The sequence below is a fragment of the Falco biarmicus genome, chromosome 8 (genome assembly GCF_023638135.1).
Source record: "Falco biarmicus isolate bFalBia1 chromosome 8, bFalBia1.pri, whole genome shotgun sequence".
Classification (NCBI taxonomy): Eukaryota; Metazoa; Chordata; class Aves; order Falconiformes; family Falconidae; genus Falco; species Falco biarmicus.
This window is the reverse complement of record NC_079295.1, coordinates 51861530-51888235: the sequence shown is the minus strand read 5'-3', so window position 1 is coordinate 51888235 and position 26706 is coordinate 51861530. Positions and strand designations below refer to the sequence as shown.

Below are 26706 nucleotides of genomic sequence, written 5' to 3'. Positions count from 1 at the left end.
GCAATCATCTCATAATCTTATAAACAGTGGTCCTAAGTAAAACCCTTTGAGCTCTCTTGAACAGCAGCGTGCTATGACCAGCTCCCTCTGAGCGGGATGCTGCTCAGAGCTCACAGACTCCCAAGTTTGTGATACTAGGTGGACTGAAAGTTGCTGACGGGGCCTGGGCTGATAACCAGGCTCGTCGAGGCTGAGCACTTTGCCTGTTGAGAAGCACAAAGGCATTAGATGTATTTCACTGAACTCGAGGGGAACTTTTAACAGGTACATTTGTGCATGTATCTCTATACATCTAGTGCTTGTGGTGTGTGTGAATTGATTTAGGTATCTCGTAAGTATAGTACAAGTATTACCATCTTGAATCCATAGTAAACCACTTCTGTAATTTAAATAAATCCTATCGATTCACTTCATAAATGTTACAATAGTCATAGATTAAGTGCTGCTAAAATCTTACATTCCATCTTAAACTGTGAATTAACCTTAGACATTCTTTAGATATAAACCGTTGTCCAAGTCTGAGACTAAGATTGGACCTAGCTGCACCTAAGCTCTGTTAAGAGTTTAGAAAGCAAAGGGGGTCTGTTCTGAACTTTGTGACTCAATGGGAGGATCTCCCTTACCCTTCTACATCTGTGATCCCTCTGTAAATAATTTTGGCTGAATTCTAACTCAATTTTAATTTGATTTATCTTTATGTGTTCTATTCATGGAATAAGTAATAAGAGTAGACCTTGCCATCAAACTTTGTGAAGTCACGTTTCCACAAGCTCACAGTAAAACTATTTTGCTTATGCCTTTGATGGAGATTCTTTAAGCGACCTAGCCTAATCCACTCATTTCGGGACAAATGGGCATGGTCGGCAGGATGGCAAGTGATGTTGCTGATTACTTAGAAAAACATGGAATAAATCCAAGTCCTAAATTCTCAGAAGAATGAGCTCATGATAACTGGCATGATGGGAAAGCTGTAGAAGAACAGTTACAGGCAGCCAGAGGCAATACAAAAGATGGAAGAGGAATTATTTGTAAAATGTTAGGTACCTGCCCACAAGCTGCTTATCAGTATAGGAAGAATGGCAATAAAAAGGAACAGGACCTAAAGGAAGACATAGAGGGCAGAAAGGCAGCTGAATTAATACTGCCTTTGGCAACTAAGCAGCTTCAGAAACATTTAGAGGAGGAAAAGGAAGAAATACAAAAGTTGGAAGAAAAGGTTGAGATGGTGCTCATGTGGGCCCCACACCTGCCTAACAGCATGCAAATTAAGAAATCGGTACTGTCCCCAGAGCATTGGGATGGTGATATTTGGGGTGATCCTAATGACTATGATGAGGGAAATGATAACTCATTGTTCCCCTCAGATTCCTCTGAATATAAGGCTAGACTCATCGTTAAAACAGAATATATTTTGATTCCAGTCAGTTCTCAACAACAATTAATGAAATTTCTAATAGCTACAGGAGCATGAAGTTCAATACTAAGAACGATGCTGAGAAGCTGGGTGTGCGACCTGGATGGCAAAGAGCTAAAGTCACTGCAGTAAATGAAGTGAGTGTTATTTGTTCATCTGTAGCTCGCAGGTGAGAGGCACGTGTGCTGTTCCCGCTTTGCAGTTACAGATCACGATGAAATCATTTGGGGTTTTGATGTTTCCAACGGCCAAACCTGGTGCCTGCCACATGGCACCATATGGTTCTTCGGTTCAAATACTGACAGTCCCCCGGAACAGACACCAGGAGGCCACAGCGCGTGTGCTCTGCCCAGCACCTGCACTCCCCCACCCAAAGATCACTAATGCATCGCAATACCCAATTTCAGCTGACGTACGAAAGGGAATTTGTGAAGTCACTGCTGATTTAGAAAAATGACAAATCATCTCCAGAACCCACTCCCCATATAATTCACCAGTTGGGCCAGCCCCAAAACCTTACAATTGATTACTGGTGTGTGAATGCCAATACAGCCCCACTAACAACTCCAGTACCTAATATTGCAGCCCTAACAGCCACACTACAAGCAGCTGACCACCTATGAATAGCAGCAATAGATGTAAAAGAAAAATTATTTATGGCCCCCTTACAATAAGAAGATAAATTTGTTTTTACTTGGGAAGGTATACAGTACAGCTTTAACAGGCTCCCACAGGGGTATAAACACCCACGATGGCGCTTACTGAACTGTTACAAACAGCCCCACTTCCTTAAAAGGTAAAACCATACCAATATATAGATGATATTCTAATCAGAGGAGAATCTCCTGAAGAAGCAGGAGAAACAAGAGCATTAAGGCAAGCACTAAATGAAGCAGAAGTTGAAATCCTACCTGAAAAATGTCAGGGACTGAGCAGAGAGGTGAAGTTTTTGGGTACTCTGTGGGTAATATGTTGATCCCTCCAAACACCTTGGAAAAAGCAACAATTACAGATACTCCAATCCAGGAAAGAATTCCAACAACTTATGGGTACCCTAGGATATCAGAGAAAACATGTACCTAGATTTTCAATCATTGCTTGCCCATTATATTTGCTTTTGTTAGAAGGAAAGCTATGGAGATGGAATCCAGAACATGAAGAAGCAGTCAAAACTCTTAACATTGGAGTTAAAAGTTGTATCAGTCCTTGGGATCTCTGCCTCCCCACAACCCTATTAAAGCAGCATGGGGTTTTGCAGAACATGGTTTTTATTGTAAACCTACTCCAAACTGCCTCCAATGGACTGAAGAGAACTTTACTGCACAGCTCAACCACATTTAAAGAGATAGAACAGAAATACTCTTGAGTCAGAAAAGGGACTTATGTCTTTAGTCTGAGCAGTTAAACAAGCTGAACCAATAAGGGGTAACCTGTCTGGAAAAAAACCCACTGAGACATACCGTTTTCCCTTTCCAGAAATGATACTGGGAACAATACCAACACACCGTCGCTGGAGATGGAGTTAACTATGCAAGGATTGCTTATCTTTCTTGCAGGAGTAATCACTGGCAGCATGAACCAAATTCAGTTCACACATTAACAAGCTCAACCCACAGGGTGGAGACCCTCACCTCTTTCATTTATGCTAATTGACCCAGTAACTACAGCCCGTTCTGTAGCATACGTGTTTCTCAGGTGTGGGTACAATCTACTGTAACAGCAATTATAAGAGAAGGTGAAGAGGGCACCTTACCCACTGAAATTCAAAAGGTAATTTCGGATAATGCAATCCTCCCTGAGGAGCCCACGCTGGAGCAGGCTTGCTGGCAGGGCTTGTGACCCCGCAGGGGACCCACGCTGGAGCAGTGTGTGAACTGCAACCCATGGGAAGGATTCACGTTGGAGGAGTTCATGGAGTCTCCCATCGGAGGCACTTCATGCTGGAGCAGGGTAAGGATGCAAGGAGGAAGAATCAGCAGAGAGTGTGTGATGAACTGACCATGACGCCCATTCCCTGTCCTCTTGCACTGCTTGGAGGGGGTGATATTTGAGAGTGAAGTTGAGCCCAGAAAGAAGGGAGGGTTGTGGGGAAAAGGTGTTTTTAAGCTTTGATTTTTGGATGTTATTATCCTGTGCTGATTTGAATGGTAATTAATTTCCCAACTCGAGTCTGTTTTGGCCATGATAGTAACTGCTGAGTGATCTCCCTGCCTTTATTTCGATCCATGAGCCTTTTGTTACATTTTTTCTTCCCTGTCTGGTCGAGGAGGGGAGTGCTAAGAGTGGCTTTGGTGGACACCTGGCCTCCAGCCAGGGCCAACCCACCACCATAACACTGTTAAACAATGTTAAACTTCAAGCCACCGAACCTAAACCACTCATTTCACACCAATGGATGGATGATGCCTGCTTAAGAGAATCTGGCAGGCATTTCTAATGCCAAGATTTGAGTTTTTGCACTGATCCAAGCATCCTGGCTTGACTAGGTGCAAGGTTAGCTATACATTTCTGTGCCTGACTGACTCAGAGCAGCTATGGTCCTTTCCAGAAAAGGAGCAATTCTGTGGCACTACTCTGAGCTGATATTGAACCAGATACATGAAAAAATCCAGTAGACTGTCCTCCAGTCATTTACATAGTAGAGTAGCACACAATGGACAGGACTATCTCCTATAGAGTGGGTTGCTCTGGATACTGTATCACATACCCGAATCTATGCATCTGTCAAATACCTGTCACTATTTGTCTAAGAAGCAAGGGATTCAATCCCAGTGAACTGCTGTGAGACGGAACACAAACCACCATCTGTTACAGACTGAGAACCTGGTAGATACTGATTAAGGAGAGTCACAGCATCAAATATCCTTTCATTTTCATCTAGATTATTCTAAAACTGAAGGTCTGTTACCTTACAGTAGGCGACCGAAGTAGCTAATCAAGTAGATCAAACCTTTCCTCTTTAAACAATTCAGAGTCGTGATGCCTGAATACGTACTTCAAAGCTGTCCTCTTTCCTTGATGTCAGCCTTGGGCTTAGCTGTGGGATGACTCTCATGCTGCTTCATAAAGCAGAAAACACGGGAATAAAGTTTAGCTTTGGAAGTGCATTTAGTGAAATCAAGTTCACGCACTAAGTGTAGATGCCATTCTAAACCTCTGCTACAAGCAAAACCATCCTGTGTAAACCAACCCCTGTAACAAAAAATACTATTTCACTGGACAGTGCTTCAGCATTCTGACACAACATTAACTGTTTTCTATCATCTTTCTGTCTTCAGTTACTTTTGCAGCAGTCTTGTTCATTTTTTAACTGCGCCATCCACCTTCTATACCAGGATCATGGTAAAGGACACAAATCCTCATAGCCATAAACCAGAGTTTGATACCACGCTACTTTCCTTTGTCTTCTGTATAGTATGGCAAGTTAAACCCAAGGACAGCATACAGACTTTACATTCTGTAAAGATGACATGGGTAGAAGGAGCACACCTGATTATTTCAGGAGTATTAATGCCTGCTTGCTTGTACAAGAAAGCAGTGGATGTAATTATAATGAAAGCATTTTTCTTCTACTATTGCTTTATTTTTGCCGTATGCCAACTGAAACAATGTTGCAATTTTAGAAATAAGGCTCAGCAGTATGACGGACAGCTACTGGCAATTTATCTCCAGTGAGACTTCTGCTTAGGACTTAAGTATAGGCAGGAGGTTCAGTGTTCAGAAAACAACAGGATTTGGCAATCATGTTTTCTTGCTCTGTTGGTCCGTTTGACACAGCCTTCATCCTGTATATTACTGTGGTTGGAGTGCTTCTCAGCTGCATCCTTAACAATGAGTAGAAAATTTCTGATACATAATTGGCACATGCAAAATATTATATCATGCATACAGCCAAGTTTATAATGTAGCTACTAAAACTGTATATACAAAAATCTACAGCTTCTTATATATGCTATTAACAACTTGTGCTATATGCTGGTAATGAATAGATGCAAGATACCATTTCCTACTAAAGGACTGCCTTATCCTTTCAAAAGTCATTATACTCTATTGCTTTCAAAATCATAAATATTTATACTGAAAGACTATATCACATAAACACATAAAGTTATTTATATCCAGACTCACACCTGACCTTTCAGTTTTCTAGCATCACTTACCTGGTAGCAAGTATTAATCATTAGTGCTATATGTGACAGCACGGTGGACTGTAAAACCTTATTTGAGGCAAGATGCAGTAGTTGCTTTATTTAAATCACTTTTTAGAATGACAGTTATGAGTTCTCAGAGGGTTGCTACAGAGAGAAAGTGTAACTGTAGCTATCCTAATATCCTTCCCGGTGCAAGTTAAGAGAAAATATTAAACATCTTTCTTTTAACTTCTATTCTTCAGTGGTGAACAAGATATTCTTGCATAAAGACAAGTGGTATATTCATAACTGACTAGTTTGCTATGGTGTTTCTAAAAAACCCCAAAACATCCAAACCCAACATACTGCTTAAAGATACTACTTTTTCTGTGTACAGCTTTCTCTATAGTTTGTCCCTTAGTATTAGAAAGTTATCGTAGGTTACTTTGTCTTCGTTCTACTGGAAGATACCTTCTTTCTAGTCACTGAAGTAATTACTTGACAACAATGTGCTGAAAAGATTGCCGATTGCTGAAGTCTTCACCAGTTACACGATTCCAGTCCTTAAGTGTAATCTGTAATTCCTCTCAAGGAACAATGATAAAAACAGTTTACTTTTCAAGACTGGAAAAGTCCGGTCCTCCTTTGCTGTAATTTCCAGAAATTTCTGCCCCGCTGAAATCAAATCCAGGGTTCTGATGGAGGTAAGAAAAAAGTTTAACAGATTATTTGTAATAAAAATGTTTTTTAAAAAAACAACCAACCAACAAAAAGTCCCAGACTGTTTCTGTTAATATTCTGCCATTGTAACAAGGACATATAACAATCAGCTTGTCATCCATTTTCACGGCACTGAAATTCTTGGAAAATGCATCAACAAATAAACCTTGAATTGTCATTGTTTCGTTGCCTTCTGCTGAAGTGACTTTGTAACGCTGTTCTCAATTTGGCAAGCAGTTATATCCTCCAGTAAAGAAATATTAACGGAAATTCAAGAAAAAATTCTGGCTCCTGGTATCCCTTGAAATGACTATTTGAAAATATAAGTACCTGCCATACTGGATAACAAGTTTCATAAAAATTATATTCTTTGTTGTAGTATGTAGTGTTAACAGCTGATTCAGCTGTTAAGTACCAAGTTGTAATTACACAGCTCTGCAGACTTGCATAGGTATAGTTGCATGCTAAAGGTGCACCAAACCAGTTTAAGTAATTTCAGTAAAAGGGCAAGGAACATATTTCCTAGCCAACTACTCTACAGTATCTGACATTATAAACAAACATATTCAATAGAGCTTGATGTTAGAAGTTTCTTGTAAATATGGCTATGTCACAAATCCAGATAATAACAGAAATTTTTTATAGTGTAACTTAAGTGAGAAGTTGTTAGTATTATGCAACAAACCTTACAACAGCAGTACCACCCCCAAATCCAACTTTACACAAAACCTTAAGAGAGACTACAGACAAAATAACCTCTTGAAAGTAAACTGATTAAGTCTCATGAGCTTTCCATATATAGTGAACTACAGTATATGTTTCCATGGCACTGGAGAGCAGAACAATTTTATTCAGCTGTCAAGCCACAACCTCTGTGTGCAAACACAAAATATAAAAAGTAATTATGGTCAGCTTGCCTCTCTTTGGAATCGCTCCAGTGTAAGTTTCCGTTGCATCTGGTCCTGTACCCAAGGATCAGCGGCATATTCATCTTCTAACAGTGATGTCCAACAATTTCCAGCATCTCGATTCGTCTTCATTAGAACAATTCGTATCAGCTTCCTATCTTCTGTTGAATGAAAACAGACACATAAAACAACTGTTAAACTCGATCCTACATGCTAGTCTTTTTCATTGTTTTGGTGAATTCAGCATTAACAAGCATAGGATTTTTTTGGTGAAGTAATCTAAAATCTTAATGCCAATGCCAACAGGGATATTGATAAATACATAAAGATTAACAAGAAACAGACTGAAGCAAACATAGCCTATACATCTCTCCTCTTTCTGTCCTGTAAAATGCCGAAAATGTTTTAAGGGATTAAAACACAGTTCATAAGTACTTCCATTGCAAATATAGACTAACCTGTTAGAAAGGCTCACAACAGAGAAAAGATTTAATTTATTAATGTATACACCTGAGCTAAGGCAGTAATGAAGGATCTGAGCTCAGGCTTTACAGAGTTATTATCAATAAAAGCCAGAACTAAGTTTTAGCAACATATGGAAGTATAATCAATTTATTTAAATGCAGATTGTATGCCTATAGACAATATATTGGACATAAATTTCGAAGTTAACATGTAGGATGTTTAGTTCTACTTAACGGAATAAATACAGCGTTATAAAATGTATTTTGAAGATTATCTGCATACTGGCAAAGGGTAGGCTTCACTGCACAGTGTTTATTTACACTTCTAGTTTAAGTTACTAAATTATTGATCAATATTTAGACTAAATATTGAACGGGAAACAAAATGTACATAGGAAAACATTAAACGAGAGGCACAGTCCACAAATATGACTGCCAAACCCCAAAATATTCAAAACGCTTTACAATATTTATGATTTAATGATCAGAGCAGCTGTTTTTTCTCATCTGTAGGTGATCTTTAGATTGCTTTTTGATTCTCTCAGACTGTAGGTTTTGTCACCTATCCCAAAAATATGATGTTTAAGAGACAAAAAACTAAGAAAAGTAGCAATTATGGAGAGGCACAGACCACATAACTGTACCATACTTGTCTAGCTTTAACGAGGGTTTGCAAAAAAATTCCCACTATATGGAAGCATTTGTAATCCACTGACCACTGCCTTCCAAGGGATAGCATTTTTCCATTAATGTTAATCTCTGGGACTTTGGTACCACAACAGTTGCCTTTTTTACTAAGCTATGTGCAGGGAATAAAGTCATCTTTCCTTTTGAAAAAAAAAAAAAAAAAACCCAACCAAAAAAACAAACCAGGCGATGAACTCTTCCACAGCATCTTGAGTTCTACTGCCCTCATAACATCACTTCAGATGTAAGTTATTACCTAACGTCCAGGTTCCTTCATCAGTGATCGTAGAGTCAAAGAGTTTCCCCTGCAAAACACATATACAAAGTTACAAAACAGGCAAAGCTGTTCAGCATCCAGCGCAAATTGAACAACCTACCTTCCTGTTTTCTGATCTGGCCCTACCAGTACAGACTTGCACATGAACTATGAAAGAATAAGTTTCTGTGACACAACTTTTTTTCTTTTTTAATTAAGCATTTAAAACAGTAAAAGTACCTGTCACCGTGTCGGTACTTCAATTAATCGAAAAGGCTTCTGTTTCCCAGAGGACAATATCATTTTTAGGACTTGCCAGCCTTTCTGCCAGGAGTGAGGTGCAGCCGTGGTGCGAGGCAGAAGAACAGATTGCTCGCTACCACTTTTTTCTGAAGAAAATCTGCTTTTGCTCGGGTTGTTTGGGCTTTCTGCAGCGGCCCAAGCAACGCGCTTCAACACCGCCCGCCGCGTCAGAACGCAAACCCAGACAGTTGGGGGTCTTTATTTTTCCCCCCGCCTTTAAAAGATGGTGCAGCCCGACCAAGCTACTCTAATAACGCTCCCTTGTATCAAACGCTAGGTATCTAAATGCGGGGGGAAGCGCCGTGGTCCGCGGGCCACCGCCAAGCCCCACCGCCGCCGCCGCCGCCGCCCCCGCCCCTCCGCCCCCACTGCGCCTCAGGTGCCCGCGGCCCGTACCTGCAGCACCTCCCGGTCCCGCACGGATAGCGCGATGTGCCGGCTCTGCAGGCTGCAGCGCACGTCCTTAGCGCGGGTGCCCGGCGGCACCTGCACCTCGATGAACACCTCCTCCAGGGTCTGGTACCAGCGGCCCCAGGGCGTCCCGCAGGGCACCACCCCGCTCCGCTCCTCGAAGGGAGCCGACATGGGCGACGACTGCGCAACCGCAACCCCGCCCCCGCCGGGCCGCGCGCAGCCCGCGCATGCGCACAGTGCCGCCGCACCGCCCCCCCCAACGCACCGGCCAACGGCAGGGCGCCTGCTCCCTGATTGGCTGAGCGAGCCCCGAGCGGGAGGAGGTGATTGGCCGCCCGGGGCGCGTGGCGGCGGCCGTTCGTGCTTTTGAATGCTGAGGGAGCTGCGCGCTGCTGTCATGGCTGCGTCGGGGACCCCGCGCTGCTGCTCCCAGGGGGGTGCCGGTAGGTGCGCGGCGGCCTGCAGCCATCACCGGGCGGCCTGGGGAGCGGGGCCGGGCGGCCTGGGGAGCGGGGCCGGGCGGCCTGGGGAGCGGGGCCGGGCGGCCTGGGGAGCGGGGCCGGGCGGCCTGGGGAGCGGGGCCGGGCGGCCTGGGGAGCGGGGCCGGGCGGCCTGGGGAGCGGGGCCGGGCGGCCTGGGGAGCGGGGCCGGGCGGCCTGGGGAGCGGGGCCGGGCGGCCTGGGGAGCGGGGCCGGGCGGCCTGGGGAGCGGGGCCGGGCGGCCTGGGGAGCGGGGCCGGGCGGCCTGGGGAGCGGGGCCGGGCGGCCTGGGGAGCGGGGCCGGGCGGCCTGGGGAGCGGGGCCGGGCGGCCTGGGGAGCGGGGCCGGGCGGCCTGGGGAGCGGGGCCGGGCGGCCTGGGGAGCGGGGCCGGGCGGCCTGGGGAGCGGGGCCGGGCGGCCTGGGGAGCGGGGCCGGGCGGCCTGGGGAGCGGGGCCGGGCGGCCTGGGGAGCGGGGCCGGGCGGCCTGGGGAGCGGGGCCGGGCGGCCTGGGGAGCGGGGCCGGGCGGCCTGGGGAGCGGGGCCGGGCGGCCTGGGGAGCGGGGCCGGGCGGCCTGGGGAGCGGGGCCGGGCGGCCTGGGGAGCGGGGCCGGGCGGCCTGGGGAGCGGGGCCGGGCGGCCTGGGGAGCGGGGCCGGGCGGCCTGGGGAGCGGGGCCGGGCGGCCTGGGGAGCGGGGCCGGGCGGCCTGGGGAGCGGGGCCGGGCGGCCTGGGGAGCGGGGCCGGGCGGCCTGGGGAGCGGGGCCGGGCGGCCTGGGGAGCGGGGCCGGGCGGCCTGGGGAGCGGGGCCGGGCGGCCTGGGGAGCGGGGCCGGGCGGCCTGGGGAGCGGGGCCGGGCGGCCTGGGGAGCGGGGCCGGGCGGCCTGGGGAGCGGGGCCGGGCGGCCTGGGGAGCGGGGCCGGGCGGCCTGGGGAGCGGGGCCGGGCGGCCTCAACTGAAGGGCTGCTGCTGAGGGCGTTTGCCAAGGTTACAGTTAATGGGTTTTTGGCTGTAGCTGAATATCTCTCGTGCTGCAGTCACTTGTTCCCATATTAAATTAAGTGGGTTTCATTTGCAGAAAGCTGCAGCAAATAAATAAGCCTTTACTGGGCTTGAGACCCTCTGACTAATGATAACTGTATGAAGAATTTATAACCATCTTTTTTCTGTTTGCTGTTTCCCTTAAAATTGTTTAATCAAAAAAAATATAAAAATTAGGTCTTTAAAAGATGTGTGGCATTCAGTGACATCTAAGGAGTCTCTTTTAAACTGGAAGAAAATGATTAACAATAATTCCAGTTAAGTTTGCTTTTTATCCTTTAACACTTTAGACTGGTTTTTTCATAAGTTAGCATTAACATCCCCAAACCATTTGGATTTTTAATTCATAGAGGTTACTGTACTGCTGTTACTAGTAAGGTGTCTTGCAATGCTGTATATGTAAATCACAATTGCTAATTTTAATAGCAGTGTAATAAATAATTTCTCCCACCATGTGTGCTATATATTTTCCTCATGTTTATGGGGAGGATTTTTTTTAAGCTAATTTAACTTAGATATGTTACCAGCCACAACTCAATGAAGTTGAAAACCTTATAATTTGACTTCATAATTTTCTGCTCTTCTGAAAATAGCTTTTCCAGCATGTACCCCACTGCCAGGATCCTGTGGTATTAAATCTTCAGATGCTCTGAAAAGTTCTCTGTCATCTGAGGTGTGTCGACGGGTCAGGAAACAGAATTGTAAGTAGTCATAAAAGTCGCACAGGACACAATGGTATGATATCTTTGAAGACTGTAATTCTTAGTGCTTATGTGCTGTTTCTGCTCTGTTCTTGTTGATAAATTGTTTTCTGCTGCAGGGGCTCACTGTCTACCTTTCAGCTTACAGGGACAGCAGCTGCAAAAACAGATCTAACTGAAAATAGCTTTATATGTGACTTCTCCTAATTAGGGGGACCTCTGGAGATGAAAGAAATTATTTAACTACTTTGTTACCCTGGGCTTTAGTGATATTTTTATGGGGTTTTCATATAAAAAGCATCCCTTGGTGGAAAACTGACAACATGGATCTGGATGGTGGTGGGGAAACTTGCCTAAAGCTGGATTCTCAAAGCTGACTGTCATCTGGTAGTCTCTCACTAAACTGTCGAGTGCCTGGATGACTAATATTGAACTGCCTGATTGAAGTACGAAAATTGGGTTGTAAAGTGGATAGACTGATAATTGGGTGGTATTCTGTCTTTTGTATAAAAAGTCAATTAATCTTTAGTTGGGTTAAATTTCCCTCGCTGCGTGCGTGCACACCCTCTTCCTTCATCTTTCTTTTCTGAATCCTCCTGAAGGTGAGGCAAATCTGAACAGTAAGAAGAGTGCACCTACCCCTGTGACCAGAAGATTTGCATCCCTTGAATCAACAGTAAGACTCTTCTGTGATGTCTGTAGCTCTGTTAAACTCCAGTTAAACCTCACTGTGACTAGTGAAATCATGTAGCCCCTTTATACAATTACTTTTGACCTACCTGAGCAAACTATGAAACATATTATTGTGCCTGTATTCCTTGGTAACTAAGAAGGAAAAATGAAATTGCAGTGTTTTGGGGTATCGTGATTACTTGGGACTACAGTGTGGCTTGTCTTTGGTGTTACAGTGTTGAGGTTTTTTGCCTCTTGCTCACTACATAATTATGGTGTGGCTCCTTTTTAAGAAGGTTGTGTTTGTTTCTGTTTTTGTATAGTGGACAGGGCAGAGTAGAAATCTAGTGGTGAAAGAAACAAAGAGGGTATGTTACTCAACACACACCTGCTCAGCGCACCATGTGAGGATACAGATTTGAAGATGCATAGCTTAACAAGTTGAAAAATAACCCTGACATGCTAGTTTACTTCACTAGTACTCATGATGTAGGATGAAATTTTGGAAATGGGTGGTGAAGAGATTAAAATGTTTTTTATGGAGTTTAGGGGGGGTGCTAGTGTCTCAAACTTGCTTAATCTCCTTCCTGTCACAATGGTTATGAGATGTCCATTCAGAGTACTGCTTATGAGGAAGCACAATGGTAAAACCCATCGTAACCTGATACTTGTCCCTGTGTCTGGGAGAGAGATGTTTGCTTTTTCTGTGTGTGTATCTTTAATAGTATTGTCTATGTGAAGCCCTACACTCCTCACATTTAACTGGGGTGTTAAATTACTATGCAGCTAGAGATCAGTTAAAATACTTCTAATACGTCTGTTTTCAAAAGCCAGCTAATGGGACTCTGAAGCCTAAAAAAGACCTTATGCTTATGAAAGAGAAAAAGAAACAGAAGACACTGGAGAAGGAGGTATGAATACATTATGTGAGTGCAATCCTGTAAAATGTTTCCTACCTAACCATCATAAAAAATAAAAGCTGGTAAAATTAGCTTCTTTGGCAAAAGAAGGCATACAAGTAGTTTGCAAACAGCTCTGTACAGAGCAGAGTTTATCAAATGTTATAGCATGTAGAAAGCATTGGGTTTGTTAATGGAATTATGTTAATTCCTACTGATTGTAAACTGCTATGCATTCAGTCTTTTTATCTTTAAGAGAAGCAAGTCCTATGTTCTCCACCCCAAAAAGGTTTTGTTTTATTTAATAACTGTTTGCTGAGATTTTTGCGTAGTAATTGACATAAAGTTTAAGAGGCAGTGAGCTTTTCCTTATCAGTATGCATCTGTGTACTAATCTACGCATCGTGTCGCAAATGTCACATTCTGTCTTTCTGTTCCACAGCCAACAAGAACAGTTGGCTTCTGTTGCAAGTTGAAGCTAAGACTATTTTAACTTTACCATGTTGTACTGGTTCAGTAGCATAAAATAAGTCAGATGAGATGCTAGGACTGCGAATCTATGGTGTGTAGTAATAGAGAATTGTGGTGATTCTGTTAACTCCTTTCCTGTGAATGACAGAGTTGGAGATAAATACTCTGACTGAAAGTTAATACACCTCGGATACTTAACCTCTGTAAGAAAACCACAGGTATAAACTAATGATGTTATTTAAGGAGAATAACAGTAGGAAATAAATAAAATACCTCTTTTGTTTTAGATTCGTGCTTTAGTTAGAGAGCGTGGAGAGCAGGATAAGAAACTTCAGGCTCTGGAAGAGGATTTTGTTAAAATTGAAGCAAAACTGAGTGCTGCAGTTCAGGAGAAGACATCTCTTTTGGCAAATGTTGCATGCCTGAAAAAACAGCTTCTGGAACTAACAAGGACCAATGAATTTTTAAAGTCTAAGGTATTCAGACAAATAAGTGCATATTTACTTTGCCTTTGCTGTTATTAAGCGTCCTGGGCAAGTGGAAGCTTCAGTTGCTGATCAGCATCCGTTTCCACGTTCCCTGTGCTCCTTCATTGTCACAGAGATAGAGCACATCTGGTTTGGGATCTTGTGTGCTTCTGTCTAAAGGCAGAGCAGAACCTGCTACTATCCAGCTCAAGGACGGGTAGAGATTAGTGTTGTAAGCGGGAGAGGGATGCCTTTTGAAGGGTTATATGAAGAGTAATTAATATGGAGTTATTTATGTTCATCTCTAATAAGCTGTCTGAAGATGGCATGCAGAAGAAAATGAGCAGCCTGTGCATGGAGTTAATGAAGCTCAGAAACAAGAGGGATGCTAAGGAGAAGGTATGACTATTTGCACTGCACAGGGTAGTAATTCCGAGCTGTTCAGGATGGGCAATGAAGGGCTTACCACAAATGCAGATTATGTGTTTTTTCTGTCCTTAACTTTGTAGTTTCCTCTACTTTCTGTGGAGTGAAAATAGAGGGGGATGGGGGGGGGGGGGGGAATCAAACAATGAATACTTTTGATTTTGTTGTTGATGTGCAGAGTAAATCTGAGTTCAAGTAAGGAAGCCTACAAATACCTCTGTTAAAATATCAATCTGTTGGTCACACTTAACTTCTTTGAAAGCCAGTGGTCCTGAGTATAGTTTGGAGCTCTTACATGTTTGCATTTTTTGGGTGATAGTGGTTGTTTTAACAAATGGGTAATATCTTTATAGAGGGATACTTTGAATCACATCTAGTATAATAGCAAGCGCTATCATTAAACAGTATTTTGGTATGAATTTCAGTTTACGCTATCTCTTACACAATGGATTTATTTTTTTTTTTACTAAATCTCATTTTGGTGGTAATATTAGTCTTTTTATTTTTTTTAAGACTGCACTTGCAAAGCAGGAAAACATGGAAATGAAGCTGCAGGAAGTACAAAGGAATCTAGAGCATTCCAAAGGCAAAGTAGCACAGTTAGAAGAAAAACTGTAAGTAGTAAGGAAGAGAGCCTACGCAGATGTCATGTCATTTAGCTGTGCTGACATGCTTATGCTTTATAGTAAGCATGTAGTTTAGGGAAAATACAGGTCATCTCCCTGCTGAGAAGGAACAGAATTTACTAGTATTTGTAGCCTGGAATAAATTTGATGGAATTTAAGTTTTAGCAACTGCTGTGTTCTTGTAAACTGAACATACAAAATATCGTTCCTCTAGTGTATCTAACCTTTTTCCAAAAGGCAAACTGTATCATCTGAAACTTTAGTCTTCTGGTGTGGTATGGGTGGAATTGTTTTGGATACAGGGTGGGAAGAGAGGACATGTCTTGCAAAAAGAATTGTTGTTCATCTTGGAGAAAGGCTTTCATGGAGTTGGATACTTCAGTGTCTGCCACTTCAGTAAGTGGGGAATAAGCAAATAATGAACAAGCATTGGACCAGGAGTTGAAATCCTAATTCAGTAGCCGGGCCTATGACACAGATTTAATAGAGACATGCATGTTCTCCAGCTAAGTGTACTGAAGAGCTTGTATTGTGATACAACAAAGAGTCGATTCATAGTAGCCATATTCCCTGAAGAAAGGAGACTGCTAAGAGTCTTGGATTAAGTAGCTGTATGTAGGAAAAGAGTTCTATATCAACGCTTTCTATTCTGCCCCGACAATGTCATTTGCCGCACAGGAACAGCGCGCTAACATATAGGCTATTTCTGAGGATGGCACTCTGAGAAGGATGTATATTCTGTCAATTTTGCATGACTGGCACTGCAGCATCCTTCTTGTGCTTTTTCTGTATTTACTTAGCCTGCAAGTGTTGAGCAGAATTTTTATACTTAGAGTTAAAATACACAAAGCTAATAATGCAGGCAGTACAATTCACAAAGGGAGGGAATAGTAATGTGTCTGGCTAATACAGCTGTTGTAGCATACTTGCTTGTGGCAGAATATGGCTCAGCATCTTCACTACAAATGAGAAGACCATATAGAACAAGTATCAAAAGAAGGCAGAATCACCTCTTAGAGCCAATACCAGTTTGTCAGCCAAACTGGATTATGAAAAGTACTTAGTAGCAATAAGTTGTGATTCAATGGTTTATATCTACTTTATCTGTAAACAAATAGCTTGCAAGTAGCACTGACTGTGTGTGATTGCATCAATCATGAAAACTTCCTGGGTTTAGGTCTGCTACCGAGAGAGGGAAAGCTGAAGAAAAATCTGACACTGAAAAACTCCTGGAATATATCACAGAGCTCAGGTAACAACAACTTGTTCTTGAATTGGACTGCGTAAGTTAAAAGGCAGTAAAAGTAAGTCTCCTTTATGACTGGTGAAGTAGAATCTTGGCAACAGTTCTGTTTAACAGTATTAAAGTAAAAGGGGGAGGGGGTTAGATATTTTTCCAAACAATGAAAAGAAGTTGTAAGATGGTACATAAATTACCTTCCTAGATATATCTGTGCTTTTCTGGCATCGGGTTCCCAAAATCATGTTTTTAGCCTGAGTTATTTGTACAAAAATAAAGAAATCTTTATCTTCTAAGTTACCGACAGTAATGTCTTTTAGCCCTCTCTTGTAAATCCATGTACAGTAGAGCAACCCCCCCACCCCACCCCCAATTATGGCTTCCAGTGAAACTTACAATAGTCTGATTTGCATTTAAGAGTTGTGATAATTATGTGTGGATGAGCATCAATCTGACTCTAAAAAGTACTAATCCAGTCCTTTGTAACTGGTTGAAACCAGTCTTCAGTAATGTGTCCCTAGCTTAGAACATGGTAAAAATATTAAAGTGTTTAAATTTAACTAGTTAACTATTTGCTCTCCTGCCACTATAAATTTACTCATTATTTACTGGCTATGTAAGATTCTGCTTATTCATGTAAAATTTCATTTATTAATATGTATGCTTTTCTGTGCAAACTCAGCTCTGTGAAAAAAACAAACCAAGCAACAGCCCTAGATGTAGCAGTCATCTGTAAATTGTAGTGACTATTCTGTTTTGATCAAATCCTTGCATTTTTTTATATAATATTTTTAAATGTGCAAATACTTTTGTCTGGGAAAGTAGGTGAAGGCAGTTTCCCTGTTGGAAACAAACAGTCCTAAGCATTTTTCCTTTGTGCTGAAGTGTAAGCGTACAAGCAAAACTTAGTGGTAACAAATACCTGAATTTGCTCCTATAGTCATGTTGCAGAAACTGTTGAGAAATACAAACTAGATGTTGCCCAAATGGAGGAGACACTGATAAAGAAAGACCAAGATATTGAGATCCTGAGGGATACTCTCAAAACAGAAGAGGAACAATCATCTGAACTGATAAAAGAACTTAATGAAAAGTGTCAATTGCTTCAACAAGAAAAAGGTAATTGTTAGTGGTTGTATGCTGCTGGCATATCTGGGATCACTGAGCTGTCTTAAAGCATCTCAAATAAGCTTGTTTGAAAATGTCAATTTAGACTGGTTTGTTGCAAGTTAAAAGTTAGGTCTCTGAGCTCCAGCTGGAAACAGCTAGGCATATTTCTAACAATAATGAAACTACCTTGAATTAGATACTTGTTAAGTTTAGATTAGTATTTCCATGGAGGGTTACTAAGGTAGATGGTATGGAATGAAATCTGATTGCATAGTAGGAATGGCTTTAATCTGAAAGGTGAACACAAGTTTATTTTTCTTCACTCTTCGTTGAGAAGCAGTATGATAGTGTCTCAATTCACTGTCAACAGCTTGTGCATAAGTTCATTCAGGTATTAGAGATGTGTCTAGGAACCCTTCAGACACACATGCCCCCTGCCCCAAACCAGCAGCTCTGTAGCCTGAGATGGGTAATCAGTTCTCTGTGTACCAGTTGGCTTTTATGCGCTACTATTATGTGGGAAAAGCTTTGGGGAAATTATTTCGGTGTCTTTGTCCAGCCATACTGCTGTTCTGATGAAGGCTAATTGCTTGATCTAAAGATTCCTGCTGTTAAAATCACTTTTGTAGCAGCGCACTTTCAGCCAATTTTGAGGAGTTTCCAGATGGGTTAAAGATACGGTTTTATTTTGTGTTTTATTTCCACCCCACCCCTTGCCTAACTAATGTTAAAGCTAGAATGGGAGTACTATGAAGAACAGATGTAGTTCTTTGAACACGGAAGGGAATTTGTGCTATATTGACAATTCCTCTATACAGAGAAAGAGTTGTCCGAAACAAGAGAAAAATTCTTGAGTTTGAATGCTGAAATAGAAGACCTGAAAAGAAAAATGTGCTTAGAAGAACAAGAACACCAAAAGCTGCTTCAGAAGCATGAGGAGGTTGTCTCTCAGCTGCAGCAAGAGAAGGTAAATACAGACTTTAACCGAAATAGGCTATAATCCCAATGACTGGCACTAAAGGTTCTGATTTTGGTTACACATCAGATGGCTGTATAAATAATGGCTTAATCTATGGAATGTATGAGTGTGTGCTAGCCAGCAGACACTGTGTGGTGTAGTAGGTCTAAGAGTCATAGCTGGTGTGATGGGTGCGTTGGTTCTTCTGTAGATTTGACCTTATACTTGTGATTTAAAGTTTGAACACTACAAATTAGCCTTTAATATGTAGAAAAGTAGTGGTAGTTTTAAAATCTGTGGTATTCTGGTATGCAGGAGTCATCTGCATCAATGCATCAGAAGTTACTAGAGTTTCAAGATGAGGTAACAAGTGACAGACGTCTTCTTGAGGAAGAGCTGAATGATACAATGAATGAGCTGAGTAAATTACATGCTAAGGAGAAGAAAGCTGAAAAGTTGGTGAAGCAGCTGGAACAAGAAATGAAATCTCAAGCTCTTGAACTTGCACAGATGGAAGTCAAGTTAAATGGGTTTGTGAAATAAACTTTCTGATTCTAAAGCTTTGAAAGGAAGAATGTTCAATCAGTAGTATAAACAAAGCTTCTGAGCCTAATTCATGTTTTAGAGACCTGAACAGATCTAGACTTATTTCTTGCTGTTTATTGATAGTGATTAGATCTAATTAATATCAATAATTACTTGAATCAGTTTTATATTGTCTTAATTTAAAACCGCTAAGACTTGCTTGAAATGCCAATATTGCAGTAATATGACCTTGCTGTGAAGGGTAAGCTACGTGCCTGTTGTATCGGATGTTTCTGCCTTGGGGACAGCAATGACTAGGAAGGATGTTCAAGCAAGTTGTTTCTTCCTTTAACATATTGAAAGTTTATCGTCAGGCGTTTGATCTGTTCTATAGCCATCTTAGGAGGGGAGGGGTGGACATGCTCAGTTAAATCTCCTATGAAGATTGTGCTTTAATACTTGAATTTAGTAGTTTGTCACAGTTTATTGCTGCCACTGCAAGCCTTCTGTAACTGATAACAGCATTTGGTAATGTATTCAGGCATATTTAACTGCAGTGTGGAATACTGAATTTTTATTGTAGGAAGAATGCTGAGTTGGAGCAAATCAAGGAAATGCACAGCAATGCAGTTCTGCAAATGCAGGAAGAGCACAGCAATACATTATGTAAACTTGGAAAGAGTGTTGCAGAGTTTGAAAGGTATTTGAGTTTAATTAAGATCTAGGATGGGGATTATCTCTAGGATTACAATAACAATATGATGTTTATTCACGTTCCTTGGTACTTAACACTGTATATGAGTGTTGGTACAGTATTAGAGCAGAGGACTTTGTGGTGGAGCATTCGATGATATTAAATGGGTTTATTCCTTTCGAGTACTAGCCAAGAGTAATGACATACTTTGTATCCAGTTCAGTAAACTGGATGTTTCTTCTTCCCAAGTGTAACCAGTTAAAACACTCAAGTGGTTTTGAATGTCCATGCGAGTTGTAACTAGTGATGGTGTTATGTTGCACTAAAATCTCTTGCAAAAAGACTTCCTGTTTAGGCTGAAAACTTGCACTGAATCAAGATAGTTTTCCTACAGTTCTTGCAGATCTTTCTTCTCAAAATATTCAGGTTGTGTAACTATGGAAAAAAAAGCGGTACTGTTATTGCTAAGTACGCAAGACACCCATGAAGGATCCAGGGGGTGTTTGCCAAGGCAAGTTGCAGATAGCAGGTCTTGTGGTGTTTCAAATAAGCTTCAGATTTAGTAGGTCTTTTGTGTGTGTTTTCGTGCAGTTTGTCATGTTACTGCTTATGGCTTTACAGAAATGTGGGGGGGTTTAACTTTGGATTTATCAGTGTCAGAACATCTCATGTGTCCAGACTGTAAAATCCCTTATACTGGTTAGCATGAGCTTGTATTGCTCTTGGGACCTGAACATGTCAATCGGTTTTTTGCATAAAGTAACAAGAATTCTTATTTGCATTGTCATGTCAGCTACAAGAAGACGATAGCTGAAGAAATACACAGTCTTAAACTGGAGAACACCTCTCTGCAAGAAGAAGTTGCTAACCTAAAGAAAATAGGCCAAGATAATTTACAGCTGCTTCAGGAAGCAGAAAAAACTAAAAACAAAGCAAAAGAAGAATGTGCAAGGTACTAGACAAACTTTTCCTTAGGCTTGCCTTCTTAACTTGAACTTAACATGGTGCTTTGCCAGATAAAATCATTATTTGGTGTTGCCTTAAGGTTTTTTTGTTCTCCCAGTGCAGAAGGTTGACAATATTGACAGACAAAATTAATCAAGTTTATATGCTTTAGAAAACTGGTCCATTCAATCAATTACTTGGACTTTCCTTCTGTGGGTCATATAGTAAAAGGGAAATAAGTAACTGAAATACGTTGCAATATTGTCTCTAACAGAAATACCAGTTACAGTGACTGCTCCACAAATAAGATCTACAGGGGCAAAAAAGTACTTAATGCAGAGCTCACCCTTTGCTGCTCTATTCTGAATAATGTGTCACCTCAAATTCTGCTCACAAGCAGATGGCAGTTAACCATCCATGAATTACCACACTGTGGTGAGGTAGACAAAGGTCCTCTCTGCCTAATATGAAGCACACAGTGCAGCTAGTAAGTAGTAACACCCGGTAAGTTGTGTTAGGCCACTAGCTGAGGATGTTTCTCTGGCTAACAGCAGCTTAGTGGTGTACATTCTTCTTGCAGCTCGCTGCACAGAGCATGAGAAAGTCTGTTAATGTGCCCACAGAAAGAAGCTGTTTGAGGAAGTGGGGGAGTCTGATCTTAAAAGGTTCTGGAGTACAATTACCTGTACCAGGCAACTGTGGTGACTATCTGTACATTAGTTGTGTTACAGAACATACTGTCTATCTGCTGGAAGATACCCTTTCTCAATTCTTTTAATGCAATCCCTAGCAAGGTTCTGAAGTTGAAGTCAAATTTTAATCAACAACTGTTTTTAATTGTTGCATGTGGGTAACACATGCGTAATTTAATTAACTGCATTAAAATGCTCTCTTGGCCAAGCTGAGTTGGGCATTTCTGATCTTCCCCACTCTCTTTCTTTCCTGATTTGTAAAATGCCTTTGAAGTTTTGTAATGCTTCTGCTGTCTTGTACACCTATAGCTGGTATATTAAGGTTGTCCAAAGGCCAATACCCCAGCTTATTTTAGAACACCTGTGCTGCTTTAAGATGTTGCTCTTTCTGTCTTCCCCATCTGCTTAACATTGCTTTCAATTGCCATTAGAGCCGGCAAAAAGAAAACCACCTGAAGAGTTTTGTGTTTGATTTGCTGGTTGTGTGTGGTAGGGAAGGGATTCTCAGCCTCTGCCTACATGATATAACAAACAGCTGAGGCTGGAGAGGGAGGGCAGTGTTGGTAGATGTAGAGTTTTTGAATCCTGGAGTACTTCCACACTGAACAGTCTTGACTAGTTTTTGCTTGGGCAAACTTCTGCATGTGAAGCCCAACTGCTAAAGTGTATTCCACTAAAAGCTGCTGGCATTAAGCAGCCATAAATAGGAAGCGTTCTATCTTCCCTTCCTTCAAAAGCATTACTTGATTCCTCATATGAGAAGTTAAAAATAGTCCACACCTTGAAATTGAATGCTTTCTGTATTGTTCTCATAAACACTGTTTATGCAAACCTTTATTTCAGTTCTTCTACTAACAGATTTTTCAATCATGGTTACTTGTGTTTTCAAATTTAGAGTAGTGTAAAAAACCCAAATAAAATTAAACTAAAGGGTTCATTAAGGATGGATGATGTTTTCCTCAGGATGCTTTTGGAAGTCCAGACAAAGCTTGCACTGAAAGAAGCGGAAACAGAGGGAACAAAAGAGTCTTACCTTGCACAAATTGCTAAACTTAAGGAAAAACTGGAAAGGCAAACTGAAGATCTGAAAAGAAAACTTGAAGTGGAAAGATCAAGGTGACTTCTGAATCTAAACCTGCATGTTATAGCACATCAAAGTTTTAGTGTCAAGAAGTGCAGAGAGCTAACAATGAACATAATGAAACTCCACTTCTTGCTTTTTTAGGAAAACCATAAACGAGGATGTGACCTCTAGCTTAAAAGAAGAGATAAAGACCTGGCGTAATCTATATGAAGATTTACATAACAAAACTAAGCCTTTTCAGGTGTGTTGTGGAGTAGTTGTTTGTTAGTATCAGATTAAAAGCTTCTGCAGTTGACTCAAGTTCTACTCTTGAGAAGTAAACATGCTATTTCCCATTCTAAGGTTGCTTACGTTAGTATCCCTAGAGTCAGCTATTCCCCTTCTTCAACCAATCTTTTTGTTCTAGAGTGCAGAGAAAGCTAGGTTTAAAGTTTTTTAAAAGATTCAATATGTATTTCAGCAACAACTAGATGCATTTGAAGCAGAGAAGACTGCGCTTTTAAATGAGCATGGTGCAACCCAAGAAGAACTGAATAAGCTAAGTGATGCATATGCTAAATTACTTGGCCACCAGAACCAGAAGCAAAAAATCAAGCATGTTATGAAGCTGAAAGAAGAGAATACCCACCTGAAGCAGGTTTGTGAAATGAAAAATTAGAATCTAAATTATTTGCTTGATTTATTTTTTTGTTGCTCTAAATATTCGTAGACTAATCCTGCAAACTACTTGTTTTCTATGCTTCTCAAATTCCCTGCAAGAGCTAGATTAGAACAAACCACTGGCCTCCAGAAAAACCACAAGAATCTAGTTTAGTTTCAACTGATTATATGATATACAGAGCGATCACAAGTGCAAATAACTACCCTCACTCTTAGCTTGGTTGGGTTTTCCTATATTTTTTGGAGGTTCTAGACTTGGTAAACTACCTGCTGGAGGCTTGAGGCTACTATACTGCTACTATGGTGTTATACAGCAATTACATGGTGGTGCTGGTTTCCTTACACCTGGATGATGTGGGTTTGGTTGTGTTTTTTTAATGCCACCGATAATTGTGTGTGGTTGTATTTAGCATTAGACAACAGGGCTACTTCAGTAAATGATGAAGCAGGCTTTTCTCCTGTGCTTAATCTAACTTCCAAGCATTATGTTCTCTTTAGGATATCTCAAAACTGCGTGCGTTGCTAGCCAAAGAAAAGCAGACCAGCAGAGATCTTCAGGAGCAGCTGTATGCGATTCAGGGCATTAGGCGTTTTGATTATTCCAAAGCTTTCCAGCATGATAGCAAGGAAAATATTGTTCCAAAAACTCCTTTAAAAGAAGGTAAGCTTAGATATTGATAACCACGTCCTTGTACCTCTTAAAATTAACCAAAGAAGGTACGACACTCCTGCATAGTCTGCTGCGTTTGGGGAAGGCAAGGGAATGGCATCTCTGGTGTGTTTCACAGCAGGTATTGGCAGGCTGTGTCAATGGGTGTCTCCAGTGTACGGTTTGCTATTGTGCTTTCTAGCCCAGTTTCTTACAGCCTACCTGAGTAGGGGACACATCAGGTCAGAGACCAGAGAGTGTTTTACACAGTGAAGAGGAAGAGAGTGAGTTAGAGCATCAGCTGGTTTGCACGATCTCACAAGATGTGAACTTGCTTAGCTGCTGTGTATTGTCTACAATATTCTCAGTTCTGATGTACTGCTTACACGTGACAGCTAGCCAGGTTGTGCGGGCTCTACCTCCTGCACAGGTGGTAGGTAGGAGGAGTGTCTCAGCCAAGAGTTTTCAGCCCTGGTTCTTCAGCTGCTACCTGGCAGGACCTTATACTGCTGTAGGTGTAAAGGTAAGATGCAAAAGGCCTGCTGATGGGTGTGGAGCAGAGAGAAAGATGGCAAAAGCTTAGGGGCCCACAAAGGGAAGCAGTGCAGTAGAGGGTGTGGGAGGGTATAGATCACAGCCAGATAGTCATTTTATGCTATATTCCAGGGTCTGAAATTCTGGCTTGCCTGCTACTTAGTGTAGTGCCTTCCTCACCCCACCAGACAAATAGTTACTCCATGTGATGCAAGCAATAGTGAAAACCCCAACCTTAGTAACATTTTTTTCCATTGCAGGTAATAAAAACAAAATTTAATCTCTTCTTGGAATTAAGAAAAAAAAAATCGCCAATAGTAGTGTATGACGGAAGACTTTGACAGACTACTTATTCAAGATGAACTTGGATGCAATATATAGTAAAAATTAGTAGCAGTACTAGAGAAATGGTCTAAAACTGTATTTTTACGAAAGCTATGCTTGGTTGTACTCTAACTGAGAAGCCCTAGGTGACTGTGTGTTCCAGACCCCTGGTAACATCGTTGCACTCCTGAATTCCAAAAAGTGTTCAGTTACACTGGGGTTTTTTATATGCTGAAGCTGCTTAGTTTGCTTCTGTTCAGAAAAGGTGAATAAGCACTGAAGAATAAGGATGCAAATGAAATCTGATTTCGCAAAAGATGTTTTTTGCATCAATTTCATGCATAAAAACTTATATTAAAATAATTTTGCTGTTCATGGTTGCTTCAATGCTAAGGGTGGGAATGCTGCCAAAAGATCCTTTTTCCTCTCTGGCGTACATAATATATATCCAATCTAGAAAATTGGTCTGTGAAGTTAGTTTTTGTATTCTTAATGGGATCTATATTCAGGACAAGCTAATTTTAAATCCTGAAGCTAGATATTGCAGCTGTTCATCTTCAGAAGAGGATTTTCAGGTCAAATGCAAATTGACTGCATTTACCTAAATGGTTTGCTTGCTGTGGCTGATTAGTGTGTTAAGAGAAATGTCTATTTTATGAATGCTGTGGTCACTGGGCTCTTAAATTGTCATATCTTTGTAGCCAGCTGTTGTAGTTAATCAATGCAATATGAAGAGGAATAACTGAACTTGTCTTAATGGGGTGGGAGGGTAACTGCTGTACATGCATTTATTGTACAGGCTTGAATTTTAGCAAAGTGGAAAGAATTGGTTTAACTGCATCTAACATGAAGAATATTTTAGCACAATAAAAATTTAAATTTAAAGAGTTTATTTTTATCCCTGGTTTGTGAAGGAAACAAAGATCAGATTACATAGTGTAATTGACCTGATGTTCTTTGTTCTAGTCTTAAATCTTCACAACAAAGCCCATGTCAGTCTTGCCTCAATTTCTGTGAGATTAGAGAACACACACTATTGGGCTGAACTGTGCAATACATACAACCTGCAATTCCTTTATCCTCTCATTTCCTGTGAATTTTTCTTAAGTTCCAGTGTTTACTTTTGTATTAAGCAAAATGTAGAACTCGGTGTTCTTGTTATTGTATCTACTAATATCCTGCATATGGGTGCTGCAGAGAGACAGTGCACTAAGCTTAGCATGTTGAATATACTGCCATTTATACTGATACTATAAGCTTACAAAGAATTGATAATACCTAGGAAATGAGATACCAAAATGCGTATTAAGTCCAAGGAAAGAAATAGCATATTTGCTGGATTACTTGAACTTCTGATGACCAAGAATGAGGATTAACTTCAGGTGTTTGAATTGAGAAATACTTAGTGTTCAATTTAGCAGTTTGCCTGAAGTGCTGAGAGGTGTATTTTAATAAAGAAGTTGCTGAAATGATTTAAGACTGGAGTTAGCTCTCCTTGTGGAGGAAAAGATAAAAATTTTCTTGTCTGAAAGGTGTCGTTGGGGTAAAAGAAAATTGTTGAGGAAATAGGCATTAGCCTGACTTGTTGGATGAGAATAAGGTTTTACTAGAAATCCTGATGGTATATCCACTAGTCAGTGGATAGGAAATGAGCAGCTTGTTAAACCAAACTTGATCTAGTGAGCAGCAGGGCAAAGAGCAATGGATGGGTCAGGGGGAACCTGTAAACAACTGAATATAGAAGTAATAACACTACAGCTATTACACTAGAGGTCTTCTCACAAGATGGCATACATCTTAGCTGTGAGGTTGCTGGAAGTTGCATGCTCTGTGCTGTTCTACTCATATGGGGATTTTTTTAAGGCAAAATCACTCTTCATAAATCAGAATGTCAGAGTCTGAGAAGCCTTCATGCCAAGAAATGAAAGGCATCCTTAGTTTAATGTCATTTTTCAGAAATGTAAATGAGCCTTTTATTTCAGGAGAGAGTAGATTAGGGCAAGTGAATGTTAACAGAAGGTTCCACAAAACTCAAAACATAGAAATGGGGACACTAAGAAAAAAACCCCCAGTCTTTAATGCAATCTGAACCTCATTTTTGATGTTTGCATGTGATATCAAGTTAGCAAAAGTTTGTTGAAGGGTGAAAGCCCACAAAGTGAAACAAATACTGCAGTTATCACAAGAGACTGCTTTTATGATGGCTGCTACTTTTT

At 41.4% G+C, this 26706-nt stretch overlaps 2 protein-coding genes across 4 annotated transcripts; one reads left to right on the top strand and one right to left on the bottom strand.

Annotated features, from left to right (window-relative positions):
- Positions 1-5632: 5632 nt before the first annotated feature.
- Positions 5633-9506, bottom strand: NUDCD2 (NudC domain containing 2). Its single transcript, XM_056349504.1, has 4 exons — positions 9279-9506; positions 8580-8628; positions 7182-7333; positions 5633-6239 (listed from the first exon to the last, which is right to left on the bottom strand). The coding sequence occupies exons 1-4, from the start codon at positions 9465-9467 to the stop codon at positions 6156-6158; spliced, it is 474 nt and encodes a 157-aa protein (XP_056205479.1). The 5' UTR covers positions 9468-9506; the 3' UTR covers positions 5633-6155.
- A 114-nt stretch (positions 9507-9620) lies between these two features.
- Positions 9621-25375, top strand: HMMR (hyaluronan mediated motility receptor). 3 transcript variants are annotated; one of them, XM_056349076.1, is made up of 18 exons: positions 9621-9739; positions 11407-11514; positions 12117-12190; positions 13017-13097; positions 13844-14032; positions 14336-14422; positions 14963-15063; positions 16253-16327; positions 17256-17434; positions 18244-18392; positions 18699-18913; positions 19492-19608; positions 20396-20554; positions 22203-22355; positions 22465-22564; positions 22784-22960; positions 23482-23644; positions 24427-25375. In XM_056349076.1, exons 1-18 carry the CDS (start codon positions 9667-9669, stop codon positions 24444-24446), a joined length of 2220 nt encoding a protein of 739 aa, XP_056205051.1. In that variant the 5' UTR covers positions 9621-9666; the 3' UTR covers positions 24447-25375. The 3 variants fall into 3 exon arrangements, with proteins under 3 accessions (XP_056205051.1, XP_056205052.1, XP_056205053.1); XM_056349078.1 differs by having other exon boundaries at positions 9649-9743; XM_056349077.1 differs by lacking the exon at positions 20396-20554.
- Positions 25376-26706: the final 1331 nt, after the last annotated feature.